At 39.0% G+C, this 20,161-nt stretch overlaps 4 protein-coding genes across 4 annotated transcripts; 3 read left to right on the top strand and 1 right to left on the bottom strand.

Moving 5' to 3' along the window:
- The first annotated feature begins 898 nt into the window (after positions 1-898).
- LOC128714653 (cytochrome P450 4g15) lies at positions 899-5,833 on the top strand. Its single transcript, XM_053809532.1, has 5 exons — positions 899-1,118; positions 1,905-2,102; positions 2,771-2,953; positions 4,653-5,570; positions 5,655-5,833. The coding sequence occupies exons 1-5, from the start codon at positions 899-901 to the stop codon at positions 5,831-5,833; spliced, it is 1,698 nt and encodes a 565-aa protein (XP_053665507.1).
- A 711-nt stretch (positions 5,834-6,544) lies between these two features.
- On the bottom strand, positions 6,545-7,822 carry LOC128714675 (ubiquitin-like modifier-activating enzyme 5). Its single transcript, XM_053809554.1, has 2 exons — positions 7,612-7,822; positions 6,545-7,545 (listed from the first exon to the last, which is right to left on the bottom strand). The coding sequence occupies exons 1-2, from the start codon at positions 7,820-7,822 to the stop codon at positions 6,545-6,547; spliced, it is 1,212 nt and encodes a 403-aa protein (XP_053665529.1).
- A 1,161-nt stretch (positions 7,823-8,983) lies between these two features.
- On the top strand, positions 8,984-9,902 carry LOC128711264 (probable glucosamine 6-phosphate N-acetyltransferase). The gene is made up of 4 exons (XM_053806134.1): positions 8,984-9,004; positions 9,136-9,346; positions 9,425-9,614; positions 9,686-9,902. The coding sequence occupies exons 1-4, from the start codon at positions 8,984-8,986 to the stop codon at positions 9,900-9,902; spliced, it is 639 nt and encodes a 212-aa protein (XP_053662109.1).
- Positions 9,903-12,086: 2,184 nt separating this feature from the next.
- LOC128714642 (N-terminal kinase-like protein) lies at positions 12,087-17,289 on the top strand. Its single transcript, XM_053809521.1, has 12 exons — positions 12,087-12,464; positions 12,860-13,174; positions 13,254-13,489; positions 13,558-13,636; positions 13,701-13,922; positions 14,007-14,162; positions 14,244-14,508; positions 14,595-14,759; positions 15,017-15,162; positions 15,266-15,400; positions 15,483-15,966; positions 17,150-17,289. The coding sequence occupies exons 1-12, from the start codon at positions 12,087-12,089 to the stop codon at positions 17,287-17,289; spliced, it is 2,721 nt and encodes a 906-aa protein (XP_053665496.1).
- Positions 17,290-20,161: the final 2,872 nt, after the last annotated feature.

Below are 20,161 nucleotides of genomic sequence, written 5' to 3'. Positions count from 1 at the left end.
GTTCGTCTGGTACATATTTGGGAACAAGTGTGAGTTCACATGTACGTACCGCATCGTATGTATTCATGGAAAGGGAAGTCCACCATCTGGCTCCCCCACTGAACGGTATGCCGAACAAACGAACAATCTCCCGGCCACGTGTATGTATTTGTTTCTGTACCTGAGTGTACCGCACAGTCGCATACATCAAACTCTCTGTAAACGATCCGCGATCATGGTTTCCGACGCCGCTGGGTCCCCTCCGATGCCGAGCGTAAGCACGCGGTTTTTGTCAGGAGCCAAGAAAATTATGCCGACTATAAAAACAAATTTAAAAGACCATTCGTCAGTCAGTTACAGTGGTTCGAGCAGAGCGACAACAGCTAACGGCTTCGAGCTTCTCCGTGAGCTTCATTTGTTAACTGTTACTCCTTATTTTAATAACTTTTCACAACTGTATACTTTTGTACCTCTCGAACAAATTCACCGCCAGCGATCTAAACACGGATTAATAATATTGTGTTACTTTATGTGCTCTACTATCTTCCACATTTTGTCGCGAATACATTCGGTATAAATTGTGTGCATAAAATTCTTCAACCTGCGATACATAAACTGAAACAAGAATAACGAAAACTACTTTATTGTGGGTGTGAACTGTATTTTAACTCCGTGTGTTTTATTTCGTTGTAATATGTAATACTTTAAGTGTTGTTCAGTGTTTGTGCAAGTTGTTTGCAGGTCGAAAGTGATAGTTCGGGACAACAAAATCGTGACATTTCGTAAGCGCTGGGACAGAAAGATTACGTACATCGTTTGGAAGACGAGTACATTGTTAACAACGAGTAGAATCTCACTTCTACCGCCATCTTCCTGCCCAAGCTTCGATCAAACTTTCATTTAGTCTGAACGCAACAAAATGTCCGCTACGATAGCGCATACAGATGGCCTCAACAGCAATGCCAACATTATTTCACCAATCAACATGTTCTATTTCCTGCTCGGTCCTGCCCTATTGTTGTGGTTTTTTTACTGGCGCCTCTCCCGCCGCCACATGCTTGAGCTAGCAGAAAAGATACCTGGACCAAAAGGACTCCCATTGTTAGGCAACGCACTTGACCTGGTCGGCAGTTCACATTGTAAGTAACATAAAGACTAATAGAGGTAGAATAACCTCACCGCAATTTCTCCCACCTCTTGGAAGTTGCAAGCATCATACAATCGTATAAGAAACTAGTAACAACTTCTTAGTTGACATATGTTTGTCATTATCATATTTAGTTAAAAGGTATAACAAACGTTTGCTTCAGTGCAAGTCGGTCGTGAGTATTTTAAATCTACTACGATGTGTTGGACCACATGCTTATTCTGATGAAGCCGCCTTCCTCGAAATTTCTAGAAGTCCTAGTTTGTGATTTGTTGTATTGAGGCGACAAATGGGGGAAACGGTATAAATTGAAAGCACTTGTAGACCCCACAACGTAAGAGGATGTTGCTGCTGCCTTTCATATCTCACATATTTCCATTCCGTTTACTTCGTCTTCTTAATTCTTACGAAGCGGAAGCGTTAGCTTCGTTTGTTATCACCAGTAACCCCAATCAGCCCTAATCAAAGAGCGAGGGTGATTGACCCACGAGATATAATGCGCTATAAAGTAGTAAGATCTGGCCGACCAGACAATGCAGATATTAAAATTTTTGACACGAAGGATCTAGATATCGAATTACTAAGGTTGCGAAAACTTCATGCACATGTACAAGGAGCATACCATTTGATTTTTATTTGGTCACCAAAAATTGTGCTAGTTAACGTTCGTAATGAGATTTTCTTTTTTTTTCAAAAATGATACACCAGCTTTCCTTCCTCTCTTTTCACTCATTAACCGTTCTCTTTTCTTGGTTTCCTTATTTCCAAATCCTAAAAGCCGTTTTCCGCACAATTATCGAGAAGGGCAAGGATTATAACGAGGTGATTAAAATTTGGATTGGACCGAAGCTAATCGTCTTCCTAGTGGATCCGCGCGATGTAGAATTGCTTCTCAGCAGTCATGTCTACATTGACAAATCGCCCGAATACCGCTTCTTCAAGCCCTGGCTGGGTAACGGACTACTCATCAGCACCGGTAAGTATATTAATAAAACTTGCGACCACGTCGCACAAAGCGTCACACTGGACAGTTGACGTGCTGCTGCCCACGAAAGGCAAAAAACCAATTGACACGGAACGCGATGACTAGATTTGCATATATGACCGGTGAACGAATCCAACGCTCGCTCGCCGATAATGGCGCACGGTAGACCATATGCACCAGTGGACCGGAAGCGACCATTATCACAATCGCCACAACCGTCGCTTTCGGAATTCCTCGAAATTTAGTAAGCTTAGCCTAGCCTAAAAATATTACTATTGCTTCGGTACTCAGAGTCTTCTATATGGGCCAGCGGGCAGAACCGCCGACGCGCATGTCTCCGACTATTGCGGAACCAATGGCGGATGTGATTATTGTAGTCATGAGATATCAACACTAGCCGAACAATTATATACGTTTGTGAATGATCGTCCAACTGACTAGACTTCGGTCATGTTTCGTTTTATTCCTTGCTCATTGCATATTTTGTTATACAAGCTTGTATATTTATTATGATAAAAGATTGTAATGATTTCGATTCACGCACTGGCATAACTTGCTCTTCTTACCACAACCTCATTTAAGTTAGCTCTGCATACATCCTCATCCCGCAAATACATGAATTTTCAAGTAAAAATACTTTATTCTTTTCTTCTCCCCAGGACATAAATGGCGCCAACATCGCAAACTGATTGCGCCAACTTTCCACCTGAACGTGCTGAAGAGTTTCATTGATTTATTTAACGAAAATTCCCGTCTCGTCGTTAATAAAATGCTCAACGAAAACGGCAAGGCCTTCGACTGTCATGACTACATGAGCGAATGCACAGTAGAAATTCTACTAGGTAAGTAAAGTACACTTAATATTCATAATATTGTTTAACATGCATACTAAGCAGCTCAGAGGTTGTATCAAGTTGAACCTTTCTATACAACTTCTTACTTATCCGGCGCAACAACCGCTTTGCGGAGTCCTCTAAACCTCACTGTCGTGTGCCTTCGTCTGACAAATACAACTTCTACGATAATCAAATCATAAAATATATTTCAATATCAATTTTCACAAAAAAAAAACATATTATTTGCCTTTTTAAGTGAATCATCTATGCTCGGCAATAGTCAGATCCTTATGATTTATAAATAATTTACATACAACGTATATAATGCAGAATATTCAAGACCAGTTCGTGATGATCGATAAATTACATAATAGAAAATTGCAAAGTCCTCATGCATATGTCACCTACCTAATGGCACTGAATTGGGGGTAACATTGCTTACAAACATCCTCTCCTCTAAGGTTCGTTGCAAAGTAAGCCACTGAGGCATTAGGGCGACCGAAAGTTGCGCTACTGCGCATAACTCGATTCCTTCTCGATCAACTTCGTATTCCCTAATCAGCCAGCTTTCTTTCAATGTATGTCTTTCCCTTATTTTTCCAATTGGTCCATTCGTGACTCGGTCCGAACCTACCAGTACTCTCAATCTAATCTTACGACGAGAAACGACGGTTGTCATTTTACTCTCCGCTGCATTTGAAAAATGGCTTAGGGTGCCATAAAACCAGTTTTCCGCAATAGCACTCTGCAGTGATCGCAATTGCAACTATTGCTTATGGATTGCTCTCCGTCCGTAGCTACTAGGCCCCCAACCAACAACCGATAAACGTCGCAAATGGCAGTACCGAAGGGAATACCCTACCGTAAAATCAAAGTGACTGTGACGCAACCAGTGTAACTAAATATTCGACCCACGGTTTACTTGGAAGCCATTCTCATGTGGAAGCAAGGGATTATATCAATATTAGTTTGGACCACACATACATATTGCAACATCAATATCATAGGCAAAGCGCATTCATACCTGCTTAGGAAAAATAGCAAAAACATCATGCAGTCAGATGAGCAACCCATCTCGATCTAGGGAATGTGAACAGGATTTATAGGAATTTGATTTACGACTGAAGCTATCGTCAACCCACCGACGCCACGCCGTAGCCTATTGATAATCACAAACCTGATCCGTTTACCACCGGTCGCACAAATAGTACTAGAATCGAGAGCATTTGTATGTCGAAGAATTGCTACAGTTCAATTCATTTTATACACCGTAATCTAGTCTAGAATCATACATACTGTGGGGGTAGCTGTATACCGATCAATTTGAATATGCATGCATGTCATTTACCTCCCTCGATCCATCCTGTTGAATGAAGCGACGACTGCATTGCGTTTAGGTAGACAAGCACTGTTATTTAGCGACCGTGAATATTGAATTCATGGGGTCCTACGGTCCTAGGTGCTTAATCTATGTTTTAATACCGGTTAAATCTGCAAGTAAGATTACCTGTAATGTCTGTGGATAAGATAGACCAGGTTTCTAACTATAAATACTTCGAGCTAATATCAAGGCCTATGACATGCTTACATTGGTAAAGATGCTAAATTCTAATTTATTCACAGCTCTCAAACACATTTGCCAGATTTTTATCAGTACTGATTCATATGTATATTATCTTAACGCATACCTCATCATATTTTACAGAAACTGCCATGGGTGTATCAAAGAAGACACAGGATCAATCTGGTTATGACTACGCTATGGCGGTAATGAAGATGTGTGACATTCTACACCTGCGCCATCGCAAAATGTGGCTGTACCCGGACCTATTCTTTAATCTAACGCAGTACGCAAAGAAACAGGTGAAATTGCTCGATACCATCCATAGTTTGACGAAGAAGGTTATTCGCAACAAGAAAGCAGCCTTCGATAAAGGAACACGAGGCTCTTTGGCTACTACCGAGATCAATACATCTGAGATTGAGAAACCTAAGAGCGATATCGGTAAGACAAATACAGTAGAAGGCCTGTCGTTTGGTCAATCTGCTAACCTAAAAGATGATTTGGATGTCGAAGAAAATGATGTTGGTGAAAAGAAGCGTCTAGCTTTCCTCGATCTTTTGCTGGAAAGCGCAGAAAATGGTGCGCTAATTTCGGACGAGGAGATAAAAAATCAGGTCGATACAATCATGTTCGAAGGTCACGATACTACGGCAGCCGGTAGTAGTTTCTTCTTGTCGATGATGGGAGTACACCAACACATCCAGGATAAAGTAATTCAAGAACTGGACGATATTTTTGGTGATTCGGATCGTCCGGCTACATTCCAAGATACTCTAGAAATGAAATACCTCGAACGATGCCTTATGGAGACACTGCGTATGTATCCTCCGGTACCGATCATCGCTCGATCGCTCAAACAGGATCTAAAATTGGCTTCGAGCGATCTGGTGGTTCCAGCGGGAGCTACCATCACCGTCGCTACTTTCAAGCTACACCGATTGGAATCAATTTATCCGAATCCTGACGTCTTTGATCCGGACAACTTTCTCCCTGAAAAACAAGCAAATCGCCATTATTACGCATTTGTGCCATTTTCCGCAGGTCCAAGAAGTTGCGTTGGTAAGTAAACAAAATGTTCAATGCAGTTCATTGCGAACTTCCGTTCACTATATTTCGCTGTTTGTTTTTCTTTCTTCAACCAAGGACGCAAATATGCAATGCTGAAACTGAAAATTATCCTCTCTACCATTCTCCGCAACTTCCGCGTACACTCTGACCTGAAGGAAGAAGATTTCAAGTTACAGGCTGATATAATCCTGAAACGGGAGGAAGGCTTCCAAATTCGCCTTGAGCCACGTCAGCGCAAGTCAAAATCACTGTAAGGACAAAAAGAGAATGTGCGACGTGAGCGTCATGTTGTTTAATACTTTATGATTTCTTTATATATTCCACTGCACATATGTTGGTCTTAACGATACTAATTTGGCGACATGATATTTTATCCTGCCATCTAGTTATCATGCCAAACGATATGCATTTACTCGCACTAAGGGCGAGAAAGAGTGGTTTCGTTTGTTTTTTTTTTCTAATTTTCAAATGGGAATACATTCGGAGAAATTAAACTTAAATCACGTTTTAATCATAAATAGAACAGTAACACTCGAATCTTCGCAAAGTTTGGTGGTTGTTGTTGTTTTTTTCTTTTTCTTTGCGAAGATGAAACCAGACCCAGTTGTGAAAATTTGTTTTTCTGCCGAAATATTCGCTCAGAAAAAGCATGATTCTATAGTTTTGTTCTATTTCCATTTTTAAGTAAGGGGAGTAAACGATTGTTATTCATACATAGATATATTCATATGTGTAAAGATATACATACATAAATATGTATCTAAATTAAGAATGCATATATTTGTGTATGTATATATCATGTATTGACAAATATTTGTATGTGTGTGATAAAACAAGAATAATAAAAAAAAAAAACAAATTCAAATCCACGCTTCAGTTCGAATGGTGACACATCAACCTCCTTTAAATAGCTATAAGTATGAAATATCCTGCATCCGAATGTTACCTGCTACCAAAATTTAATTTCACTCTTTCTTGGAAGATTTACACATGCCTGACATTTGTGCCATTAATTCTTCTAGGCTTACATCGTCCTGCGTTGATACCTGGGATGTATTTTCTATAACAGCCGCATCGTATGCCAATTTCAGGCCTTCAACAATGTTACTTGCAACGTTTGGTAACTTATCACTACTAGTCAGTATGCCGTCATTTTCAACCACTAATTCGATACCGTATAGATTATCTTCATGCAGCGGAATTCCAGAATCCGTTTCAGGGACGTTAGAGGCATCCAAGTCAGGTAGTGGTTTGACCAAGTACTCCTGCTGGCGTTGAATGCAAAATCGATCATCACATGTTGGGTTCGGTTTCAGACTCATACTAGGAAAGAAATCGTTCATTGCATTGTAACCGAGGTAGTCAGAGACAATGCCGAAATGAAGCAAATATTTGAGCGTATTCTGTACTAACATGCCGGCCACAATACCCATGGTCGTTGGCAGGCTAGCAGCACAAACACCTTCGCGTTTAAGTGTCTTTTCGTCGATGTTCTCCGCAACAACTAATGGTGGTGCGCAGCCAAAACATGCCGTTTCTCCTGGCCTTATGAACTGTATGTGACCCGAAACAGCATTTTCGGACACACCTGATTCAAACCAATAGAGGTTTAGTTCGTTGCAAGCCGTGTTTATCGCCATTCGGGCTTCAAAATTATCAACACAGCTGAGTACCAGATCAACTGGGGCACCATTTTCAATACCACCTGTTCGAATGGCATCGAGAAACCGATCAAAGTTCTCAACAGTTGTAATGTTGTAATTGTGCGTAGTAATTGCCACGTCAGGGTTGATGAATTGCAACGTCTTCGCCGCAGCCTCAACTTTTGAAAGTCCTGCTTGATCCGGTGTGAAGAAAAGTCGATTCATGTTTGCCAACTCCACCTTATCATAATCGAACAGCATAAGTTTACCAACACCGCATCGTGTCAACATATCTGCTGTTACGCTACCCACACCTCCCACACCTACAATATATTGAGACTTCATTTAACAAAATATAAACAGCAATGGTTTAGCCGATCACAACTTACCAACAACGGCTACGCTTTTTTCTCGGATTTTTTCGTATTCCTTAACGATTCCCATTCGCTGCAATGCCATTAGGCGGCTGTAGGGGTTTGAATCCACAACTTCTGCTGACATTTTTTCAATTCGTTCTCTCCCAGTTTTGAATTCCTTTTCACCATCGCGCGAATCAGCTTCCACAGGTGCGCGATCCGCATTTTGCTTCTGATTTTCCATAGCGTCGAATGTTAAATTAGTTGATTCGATTCCTATGAAAATATGCCACGGATTACGATGCTTTTCAATAATTATACCTATTGTGAAAGGAGTTTTAATTTCTTCTTAATAACTTTCGAGTTTGTTTGTCAGCTGTCGTGGCTTCTAAATTGACGTTTCGCTTAGCGCAGGGTGAGCTTTCGTATGACGTTTAATGCCTTTTTGGTGAGGCAGTGATGCCAGCAACTACCTTTAGATTCCGGCACTTCTAAACACAAAACTAACAAAAAATGTTAAAATTCATGTGGAATACAGGCAGTCTCCGAGATACGCTATTATAGTGGACCGCTATAACCCGGGAAAAATTCGCGTATCTCGAATTTCCGCGTAAGTAAGAATGCGGGAGTAAAATCGTTTATACTTCAAAGTTAGATAGTGGACTTCCTTCTCTGCGCTTAATTTATTCAGCAAACCTGGCTACTTTTTGATAGAATACATTAAAATAAACTAAAACCAAATGTTGTATAAGATGAAGGAAGCTATTTAAGACCAATTTTACACCTTTTTGTATACATTTTGTGCTACAAACTAGCTCAGCTGTCAAATTTCCAAAAACCGCGTATAAGAGAAACCCCGTATATCGGGGACTGTCTGAATTGTATTCATAAGCAATGTTATGCGAAATGCGCTAGAATGTTATATGCAAACCCATAAATACAGCGAATTAGCCAAAATTAACAATCACCGTTGTACGCATTCTGCTTCCTGCTACGTCCCGATTATACGCGCTCTTAACTAAATCGTTTTTCCCCGCATGTGAATATTGCCTTCGTTTTATAAGCTTTGAGCTTCACGCGCAAATGACATTTCTAAATTGTAAACAAAGCCCGTATTTGTGCGATTGTACCGAACTGATCTATCGATTACAAGCCGTCAGAATTGTGTAGCAAAGAGAAAGTTGTTTTGCAACTAGACTGGTTATTCGTTCCTATTCGTTGCCCAACAGTCGTTCCACGCAGGCAACGAATAGCGGAAGTTACGTTTCGCAAAAGTAGTGTGAAAATCAAACGTAGCGGAAAAAAATGCGCTAAAGTGAATTGCTTGGTATATATCCAAGGTCTACCAGGATAGAAAGAGCAGTGATATTTACATATCTATCGTCGGGATAATATTTACGGAGCAATGGGTGGTCCACTGTCTGAGGTAAGTAGCGATGATATGGTATCACATACAGGATGTCGTGACACGTGATAAAAAAATAAAGAAAGTGTCAAAAAGGCACAGCATTCTATTAATGGTAATGTTTGGTTTTTTGTATTAATTCATTAAATTAGGAGGAGCTGTCATTGTATGATCCTGCCCTTCTGCTGAGCCTCGACTTTTTTCGTTCACCGGCCAATTTTAATCCTCGCATTTCTGCTGCCGTACCTGGTGAGAGTTGGCTAAAAGTAAGACCTCTCCAGTCGGGCGACTTTCACCGTGGGTTCTTACAAATTTTATCTCAGCTAACGAAAGTTGGTGATGTTTCGCTGACACAATTCCTCAGTAAGAGATTAGAGCACTGATATGACGAATTCAACCGGTAACTAGATAAACTTATAATACAACTGGGTTCTTTTGCAGATCGTTTTGCTGAAATGCGTGCAAGTGGTGACTACTATGTGACTGTGATTGTCGATACGCGGTACGATAAAATCATTGGCAGTGCTACTTTGGTATTGGAACGCAAGTTTATTCATGGTTGTGCTACCAGAGGTAGACTCGAAGATGTGGTAGTCGACGATACATATCGTGGCAAGCAGCTCGGCAAATTGTACTACATTCCCCAAAGAAAAACATAGTTATAGATTTATAGACTAACTTTCTGTATCTGTTTTTTCACAGAATTGTTGTTGCCGTAAATCTGCTGGCGGAGCATTTGGGTTGTTATAAAATGTCTCTGGATTGCAAGGATAAGCTGATTCCTTTCTACAAATCGATTGGCTATACCCTTGAACCGGGTAATGCTAATACGATGAACATTCGATACGAGGCGGCAAATGATAGAAATATTAAGCGTAACGTTACAGGCAGCAAACCGGAAAACACAGAGCCTTTATGACAATTAGCCACCAGTGCTGCCACCCTTAGTAAATCCAAGCTCTAGACTGTAGGTCTAATCAGCGGGTATGACGCTATTCGCTAAACATAGTTATGCGTTTTCGTCAATGACACGTCAATCTCCATGATCGACCATCTGCCTAGCTTATGCCACGCAAAATCACATATTGGCTTTCGTTTTGCAATTGGATTTACTTTTTTCTCGGGGATTCGTATGCTCTGTAAGCAGTTGCATAACTGCTTATGCACAATAACTGTCTCAGAAATGTATACCCCCGTGGCAGCATCTGGTACATAAGATGATTTTTATTGCACTGTTTTAAAATTTTAAGTTTTAATCAATTATCTATTTTTTTATATATTTGGTGGTTGTGCTTGTATTCAAATAATGGGAAATAAAATATTTAAAAACTATTTGAAACGGGTTTAATTTCTCTTCCGAACTTGCATAATCAAAACAAAGTTTATGCGTCAGATTTGTAATGTACTTTGCATTATCTATTATTAATATGTACTTCAAACAGCAATTAGCTTATTAGTTAGACTGAGAATAACAATGTTGTGTAATTTTGCGATAAAATAGTACGCAATTGGTATGTGTACTTTTGCGCTTCAAATAATTCCTTGAAAGCTTCGACACGATGGCGAAGTTTACAACAGCTGATGCGGTTAAGCTTTTAAGCTTTTTGATGTGTCAAATGCCTGTTTTTCACATATACATTTTGTGCTACAAAAATATCTGCATGTGGATATCATACTCTATCAATTTACTTCGCTGAACAAAGAAATACAGCTACAAACAAACAAAGTAATCATTTTGTCTGCTAACGCATATTTAATTTATCATTTAGCTTACCCTTCAGCATTAGTTTTTTTAGTTACCTATAGCATATAGGAATTTCTGAGGCCAAAAACAAATGATTTATACCATAAAGGTAGAAACTGCCTTTTTTATTTTGTTTGAAAATGAATTCTTTTTGTACATAGTCGCTAAATTTTTTGACAAACAACGACTTTTTCACATAATAGGCATGGGATAAAAATTTGTCAAAAAATTATAAGAAAAAATACTTTTTTCTGATTTTTTGTACAAATTCTTTACGTGCACCTAACCTCAATAATCTTAATTAACAAGCTTGAAGTTTGATTGGAAATGTGGTATTTTTTCTAATATACGACGCAAAATTAATTACAGTCGATACCCAAGATACGCGGGTAATGCGTTCCGCGTATCTCGAATATCAGCGAATTCCGAGTTTCCTCTAAAACTTCGTTTATATGTCGTATTATAGGATCGAATGCTTATTTCCACGTTACGAACACATTGATAATTGATATTTATTTGTTTATTTGAAGAATAACAATGTCTTAAAAATTAAATTTTTCAATGAAGAAATTTAAAATTTGCTATTTAAAAATAGAATCCTGCATGCAAAACTCCGTGAAATGTCAATTTTTTAATAACCGTATATCTCCGAATCCACGTAAGTCGAGAACCGCATACCTTGGGTAATGACTGTAATTATATCAAACAATTATCTTTTGTTTTAAAACATATCAAAAACATTTTACTTACAACTATATCTTAAGCACACCCCTAAGCAATGTTTATACGTAGGCAAAAAACGAGTGCAATCGATGCGACTTCGTTCTAGAATATTTCAACGACCAACAATAATTTAGCTCTATAATTTAACTTAATTGGCTTTCCTTAATGGATACGGTGAAGATATGAAGTATGGATAGAGATGAAGTATAAATTGTTGGACTAAGGAGAAATACTTACAGACTATTTTCAATCAATTTCTGCTGCTATTCAATAATTTTTAAACATGGAGAAATGAACCATATATTTCAAACGAGCTGCTTGCACCAGCTGTCAAATATACAGAAAATTTTCATGTCGCGATAGCCAAGGAAAATCGCGAAAACACAAAATACGATACGTACTTGCATTACGCGAAAAATCTGTGTAATCCAGCATAGTTCATACATCGTAAGAATTAACTCTCCTTGCTGTACCGTAGCGAACCAGTTGTTAAAGATTGTGCAACCTGTGGTGAAAGAGCGCGGAAGTCAGGGCATCCGTCAACTGTACCACTGTGTCGGTGCTCCTGCTGGACCGATCAAAACCGAATAGAATTTTCGTACGGTTGGTTGGCGGACGCGTGTTCTTGTGTGCGTTATGTGGTCTTTTTTCTCTCGCGATTCCTCGAAAGACTTTCCTTATGAAATCGGAGAACAAGTGCAACAGTTTGACGCGAAAAGCATCTGGAGTCTACACCGTGGCAAACGGAAAGGTTCTAATGATGAGGTGTCAGTCTTTACATATGACATCAAAAACGGTTCAGACATTAAGCTGGAGCTAGCGAAAGCCGCACTAAAGCGACTGAAAACGTTGCGCCACCCTAGCATTCTTCAATTTCTAGATAGTCTGGAAACGGATAAGGTTCTATACGTAGCTACCGAGCCTGTCGAGCCTTTAGGTACCCATATCGGCAAGCTAGCAGCTGAAGGACCGCAACGGGACTTGTATCTGGCCTGGGGTATCTTTCAAATCACGGTAATACATTGTTTTTGGCCAAAAACACATGTCAGTTATAGTCCCGTATATTTGTATGATGGTAGATGGTATAGGGTAATATAGCCTTTTAAGGTAAAAGACAGGACATTTTCCCTCTTACCAAATTCATATGTGATAATGTTTACACAATTGGTGAGTGAATCAATTGTGCGTATACATAAGCCATATGGAATAAAAAATTGACAATGCGATTACTGCTCGCCGTTCTTGGCGTCGCGCGGTTAAATAAATGTAAATATCATAAAGTTATTCTTCGTATGTGGTAGAGACGGCAAATGCACATACGTAAATAATTTTTGTGTTTCCCTACATACATTTTTTTTTTGTCCTACAAAGGCACATTTAAATAATTATTTTTCTCCTTTGTTTACTAGCGTGCGTTATCGTTTCTTAACAACGATGGGAACCTGCGACATAACAATGTCTCTGTATGGTCGGTATTTGTTAATACATCAGGCGAGTGGAAGCTTGGTGGACTGGAATACGTATCTTCAACTGAGTTACCGGTTGTACCACCGATCAAAATACCGCCCTCACTAGAAATTTACGATCCACCGGAAAAGAGTGACACAAACAAACTGAAATCAGCAACAAAATGTTCCAGTGATATGTGGGGTCTTGGCTGCCTGGTATGGGAATCCTTTAACGGACCGTTGAAAACGCGAGGAAACCTGAAAAACATTGAAGGCGTAATAATACAATGCAAGTGTGCTTAATATCAATTTTTAATGCTAAAATATTTGTTTGTTTTTTTTCCTCCCGTTGCAGATTCCAAAATCATTGGCTCCTTTGTATTGTGAACTTGTGGGCGCTGCACCTGCAAGCCGACCAAATCCCGCAGATGTTATTACCAAATGCCGGAAGCCGGGTGGATTTTTTAAGAATGATTTAGTGGATTCGCTTCTATTTCTAGAGGAAATTCAAATAAAGGATAAGGTGGAAAAAATGCGATTTTTTAGCGCACTTACATCACAGATAGACAACTTTCCTGATAATGTTTGCAGGTATGTATGAGAATCAACGTTAGTGCGAAACGTTCCATCAAATAAAGCAATGAAATCTCGTTTTGTAGGCACAAAATTCTACCCCAATTAATAACGGCCTATGAGTATGGTGATGCCGGATCTGCGGTGTTAGCCCCAATGTTTAAGGTAGTATAGTTATTTTCGATTTAGATTCCTGCCTCTAGTAATATGCATTTTTTGTGTACTGCAGCTGGGACGACTCCTTGATGAAGCAGAATATCAGAAGCGTATAGTGCCATGTGTAGTAAAGCTGTTTGCATCGACTGATCGCGTCACACGCTCCCGTTTGCTGCAACAACTCGATTTGTTTATTTCGCATTTGCAGCCCAACGTGGTGAATGATCAAATCTTTCCCCAAATCGCACATGGCTTTCTAGATACCAATCCGACAATTAGGGAACAAACGGTGAAAGTAAGCTCAAACGAGAATATGTTGCTTCCTAATTCCAACTGTTTTGTATGTAATTTATACGCTTTTTTTACTTTTTTGCAACAGTCTATTATACATTTAGCACCAAAGCTAAATTACAACAATTTGAACGTTGAAGTACTGCGTCATTTTGCACGACTTCAGTCACGAGATGACCAAGGCGGTATTCGAACGAATACGACTGTGTGTCTAGGTAAAATTGCACCGCATTTACATCCCCAGGTAACACTACTCACTCATCTAATCAGTTTTATTGTTCACAATTGATGCATAACTTAATCAGCCATTATATGTTTTCAACAGGTCCGACAACGTGTCCTTGTCTCCGCATTTATACGAGCGATGCGTGATCCGTTTCCACCGTCGCGAGTGGCAGGAATACTAGCGCTTGCGGCTACACAACAATATTTTTTGTTGAACGAAGTTGCCATTCGTATTTTGCCTGCTTTATGTCCCCTCACGATGGACTCCGAAAAATCGGTACGCGATCCTGCCTTCAAAACACTTCGTGGATTTTTGGGCAAATTAGAAAAAGTATCAGAAGATCCAAGTTTGCGTGAGAGTATGGGTGAGTAATGTGATTTGGCGTATCTTTCTATAACTTCTAATACGCTAGAAGTATAATATACCACTCGCCTGAACTATGCATTATAGAGGCTGACGTGCACACAGCAACGCCGTCGCTGGGAAATGCTGCTGCAACATGGGCCGGCTGGGCAGTGACAGCAGTTACCGCCAAATTCTACCGCAGTCAAAGTGACACGGCCCGACCGAGACCACCACTAACTGGTAAAACTTTGAGTAAACCTGCTTCTTTGGGTATGTAGCAAACTGCTGCCTTACACTGTTTTCTTAAACCAAAAATCTGTTGCCCACAGTATATACTTAAGCCAATACCTTGTTTTTACTTAAAAACTAGTGTTTGTGCATGGTTGGGAATAGCTTTTTTTGTATAGTGGTTTGATTTATTTTTTGGTAAAATTGTTCGCCTTTGTTTACTTTTTTGACCTATTTTTATGAGTTACTTAATACGTGATGTTTACCGCGAATTATCATATTTTACCCTGTATTAACAGAACAACCTTCGAGTAGCAGTATATCAACTACCACTAGTAGTGTTACGTCGATGACCTCATTGGAACATGAAAGCGCTGACACATCTGCTTCAGCAAGCGATTACGGACCCGATAATTGGGACCAAGAAAACTGGGGCGATATGGATGTGAGTAATATTGTTCTATGAAAACCAATGAAAGATGCATTATATAATAATGATCATGAAACAAATATGCTTGTTTTCTTGTTTTTCTATCGCTATTTGCCAGACTTCACAAGATCCAAGCAGTCCAATGGCTGGAACATCTAATCAATTAAATCAGAACTTAAACATGATCAGTAGTGTGAACGATATGCGTGACGGTTGGGATAACGAAGACTGGGGAAGCCTTGAGGAAGATCCGGTACGTGGCAATTAAGCTTGATAATTGGTAGCCCCACTTCTCAAAATGTTACTTATATGCATTTATTCATTTCATTTGTTAGCATGAAACCGAACTGAACGAGAAAGACGAAGATGAGCACAATCAGGCACAGCAGAAGGAAGCATCACACATGACTAACCCGACCGGAATTTTACCTAACATTGTGTCCTCGATTAACAACAGCAACAGTGGCGGTTCTTTCAACATGGGTCGCGGTGGAGGTGGCAGCAGCAGTAGCAATAGCACAACAAACAATACAACCAGTTCGTCTGTTACGGACAGCACGGTAAAAGCAAGTAGCAACAACAGCAGTAGTAGCAGTACGTGTGCCAGTACCAATACTAGCAGCAGTAACAACAACACCATCAACAGCATGGCGAATCATATCAGCAGTCCTAGCAAAATGATCGCTCTTAAGAACATGAATAACCTACTCAACACCAGCAGTAATAACAGCAATCAACTGACTGGTTGGAACAACGGTGGAGGTGCGGGAGATGGCTGGGGCGACGGAGAATTTGAGTCACTAGACGAACCAAGTGCGGGTGAGTGTTTGTAATATGTATAAATATTTTATCTTGTTAAACTTTCATTAAACAAATCGATCCAGACGATTTAACCCACACCGAACATACCGTGATCCGTCCAGGAATAGATTTTAAATTCCTATCCTTAGTGTATAATATGTTTCTTTCTGTCTTTTCTCTGTCTCTTTTCTCTTTTTATGTCTGTAACATGCGTATGTTATTCATTTTCCCGCGTAATATTTGTTCGCATTTATCATAAGAAACAATTGATTGACAATAATACTATCATCTAATTATCTTTCTCTTCATCATACCTCCGTATTGTTCTCTTTTGCCACAATAATACCCGTTAAATCTGTGCCTAGATGATATCGTGCACAATTTGCATCGAAGAAATCATTTTCACAATCGAAGGAAGGGTTACTGAGCTGCTTCCGGATGCAATAATTCCTACTAAATAGATTGCTGTCAGTCACCCCATATTCATCTTCATCGCCATCATCATCACCATCGTTGTCGTCTAGTCGTCAGTCTTTCGAACCCTCAACGAAAGAAAAATTTTATACGCATTCTTAGACCCTCTTTTAATATCAACACAAAAAATCGCTAGAAATTGCATCTCACCTTGTTAATGGTAGCGTACTTTCATTCGCTCTATTGTTTTCACTTTTTGTTTTAACGGTGTCAGATTTTTGTTGTTTTGATGTTAAATTTTACTCATATTGTTTATCCATGTTATTATAAACAAATTTTGATATAGCAATATTGCTTCGGCTATTTTTTTACTTTTTTATCTAAATTCACTTAGTTTATCACACTTTCATGTTATGTACATGTTATAAATTATCGTTCTGTTTAAGTTATAATTGTCCAGAGTTTTTATTGCATTAAGCAACGCTCCATGATACGAAATTAAAATGATAATAAGTTACGTAAATTATGGACTAAATCAGTTTTAGTCAACCAAGGGATTACTTTATAAAACCTTTGTGTTGATATGCCCTTCATTATGTTACTAGCCATGCCATGTCGATTGTAGATATTATTTGTTTGTACACATTATTTCTGTAGTAAATTTCTGTTTTTTAGTCTGATATGTTTTGTATGTTCTTGTTCAATATACTTTCAAAAAAATATATAAATAAATCTGATTAAACTTCTTTATGCTTTTTTCTTATCTTTGCTCTACCGTATGCCGCAGGCGGGAACGCGAAAATGGACGAGGCGCGTCGAAAACGCGAAGAGAAGAAAATGCAGCGGCAACGCGAATTAGAGGCAAAGAGAGCTGCCCGCACTGGTTCTGGCGGTGGTCCGATGAAGTTAGGTGCCAAAAAAATTTAATCCGAAAGCACATTGTCCTGTTGGCTCACCCAGATAACGTGTACTATATGTTGCGTAACGCGTGAATACAAAAGGTAGTTTTAGTTGCAAAAATCATGGACAATGTCTAAAGTATGGCAGGCATCGACTAATACTGCTATACGGTTAAAATTGGCCCTGCTGTAATGACTAGCCAAAACGCATAAGATTGATGGTGTACAGCAGTAGTACATTACTAGGAAAACAAAACTACACCATACCAAACTGACGTAACAAAAAATCAGTTAGAAGGTGTGTGCTGCAAAAAGACTGCACTTTCTATACGGAACAGTGTGAATCGTAACGAAGATAAAAAGAAAACTCGAAATTCTCGTAAAAGCCTTTTTAGATGATAACAATAATAAGATCTTCATAAGCCCCAGAATTATACGATGCAATCATCCAGTGCAATGTTCGGTGATCGGTGATATGGTCTCTTCCCTTGGATTTTTTTGTAATTATTAAATTCCTTGAACAATGCAGCGGGTATACCGGTCTTTCATATATACAAAATTGGATACTCATAATACTGAACTTGTGTATATGTCTTCTGAAGCGTGACTAGGCGTTAACAATGAGTAATAATTATACCAACGTATAACAATTTCGATTTCTGTAGTTTTCATTCCACAAAATGTTATTTCGCTTCCTCGTTCGTGTGTTTTTTCTTTGTCCAACTTTGCTTGGTATTGGAAATTAGCTGTTTTTTCGTATATGAATGTGGATGCACGTTTGCAAAACAAAACAAACCGCCATTTCAGCATCAGATGTTTCGATCTGATGTCGATCGTAAATGGTTTGGCTTCGGAACGGGAAACAGAATATATGTAACACACATTTAGAATATACCGCGAAACAAGATGCACGGAACGGCAAACAAATAAATTTCGTCAAGACAAGTGAATAGCTTTAATAGAAAATATACGAATTTATAGCGTCTGAATCGGTTTAATATGGTCGAACAGATCGATGTTTTTGCAATTGAAGAAGTTGTCAAGGGTTCCAGCGGCTTCACACTGCTCTTGCATGTTTACTAAAACTGCGTTTTCCTTACGCTCTGTGTGCGGTTTTACTATAAGAAATAATTGTAATCTTAATTGGTTAGTTATCCAAATGTGGACAGAGTTTTAAAAAAAGTTTCGAAATCCTTTATATTGTTCTTTTAAAGATATTTGCTGACAGGAGAAAATTATTGCCTAACGATATTTTAACGATGCCACCAGATTGTCTTTCGTTTTCAGCGGGATTCTTAACGTACGTATAACTTTGGTTCCTTTCTTTAGGACAGTTCCACTTCGCTTAATAAAACAGTCAGGGGCCAAAACCTATCGGTATCCATAAGTTATAATGGCATAATGGCAGCCATAAAAGGCTGGCTATCATGTTCAACCTACCCAAAACCAGTATCTGCTGGTATTACTTAGTTGCTTCCATTTCAAAACTACAGCGAATAAAACTAACAAAAAAATGAGTGAGAGATCATTGAAAAGATTTTAAGATTCTTTCGAGTGGTGATGGGTTTGTAGATGTGTATTACAAGCCGAGATTCACCTTTAAAAATCATGCTATTTGTGATGAAGAAGTTACCTAAGTCCTTCAAAGGTACCCTCCCATTATTATAACTTATATTCTATGATCTTAAAATCAACTTTCGCATTAAGATGGTTATACATTTTACTTCTTAAATGCATTTCGGCCCACATACGAGACATTTTATACAAAATAGCTCCGACCACGAAAGCTTCTACGCAATTGTTAATCACCATTCATCTTCTTCATCGGCACAAAAACCTCACGAGGTCTAGAGGCCTGCCATTTCTGACTTTCTTTGACTTTAATTTTACCCGTAGCCGGATAGTCAATCCAGTACGGAGGATTGGTCCGAATAGGATTTTGGACCGGTCCTGTCGAAAACCGGCGCCTCTACCAGAACACCGGGTCGTTAATCTGACTAGAAAGAGGATATATTCTGCTGTATGTTCTAATGTTACCATCAAACGTTTGACTAAAACTTCAACTACCAGTTGCTTGTTTAACATTTTCCTTGTGAAAGAATATCAATAACCATGATTGCTAAGGTACGCTATTAGTAGCCATTTTAATGCTAAATTATTGCATATCGATTTGTCGAAAAAAATGAGCGTTACTATTAAAACATTCTCTTCCTGCCGTTCACTGACTTGCAAAATTTAGTACTATCAAAATTTCCTTATGCGGTTATAACCCCCCTCCACCACTCCACCACCCTTTTGGGATCTGTCATGCCCAATAATGCGTCTAAACATCGCATTGGATGAATCAATTCTAGATAGGTAGAGTAATCGATACGACAAAATCATAGATAGAGTAAAATTAAAATCTAATAATCAAGCACCTTAGCAAACTTTTAAGAGTAACAGTGCACGACCACGTCAACGTCTTAAAAAGTAAAACAGCGTAAGTGAAAAACAATAAAGCAAACATATTGTAACTAATCGCATTTTCCAAATGCTAGAACTTGGTCCGAACTGGCCCGAAAGGGGAAATCAGAATTCGAAAAGTACCAAATCTTGTAATTTAATTTGTACTTTTTTATTAAAAAGCTATGTTGTTGGTTCATTTGGAGATTGCTATGTTAAAAATATTATTTTTTATCGTTGTATACCTTTTCGACTTCTAATAGAGAACCATTCCAATCAGCTCAGATGAAACCCCTGTTGTTTTGTATACATGAAAGAAATGACCAACTGCTATGAAGCAAAACGCATTTTGCTTTTCTTATCCCTAAGATCCTTTTTCCTTTGATCGGTGGAGCTCGTCCTTCTTGTCTCCTCGGCGGGACTGTCAGTAGCATCCACGTCCGCATAAGTGCACT

This window comes from Anopheles marshallii, chromosome X (genome assembly GCF_943734725.1).
Source record: "Anopheles marshallii chromosome X, idAnoMarsDA_429_01, whole genome shotgun sequence".
Taxonomy (NCBI): Eukaryota; Metazoa; Arthropoda; class Insecta; order Diptera; family Culicidae; genus Anopheles; species Anopheles marshallii.
The sequence above is the reverse complement of the archived record's forward strand: the minus strand, read 5'-3'. Positions and strand labels throughout refer to the sequence as shown.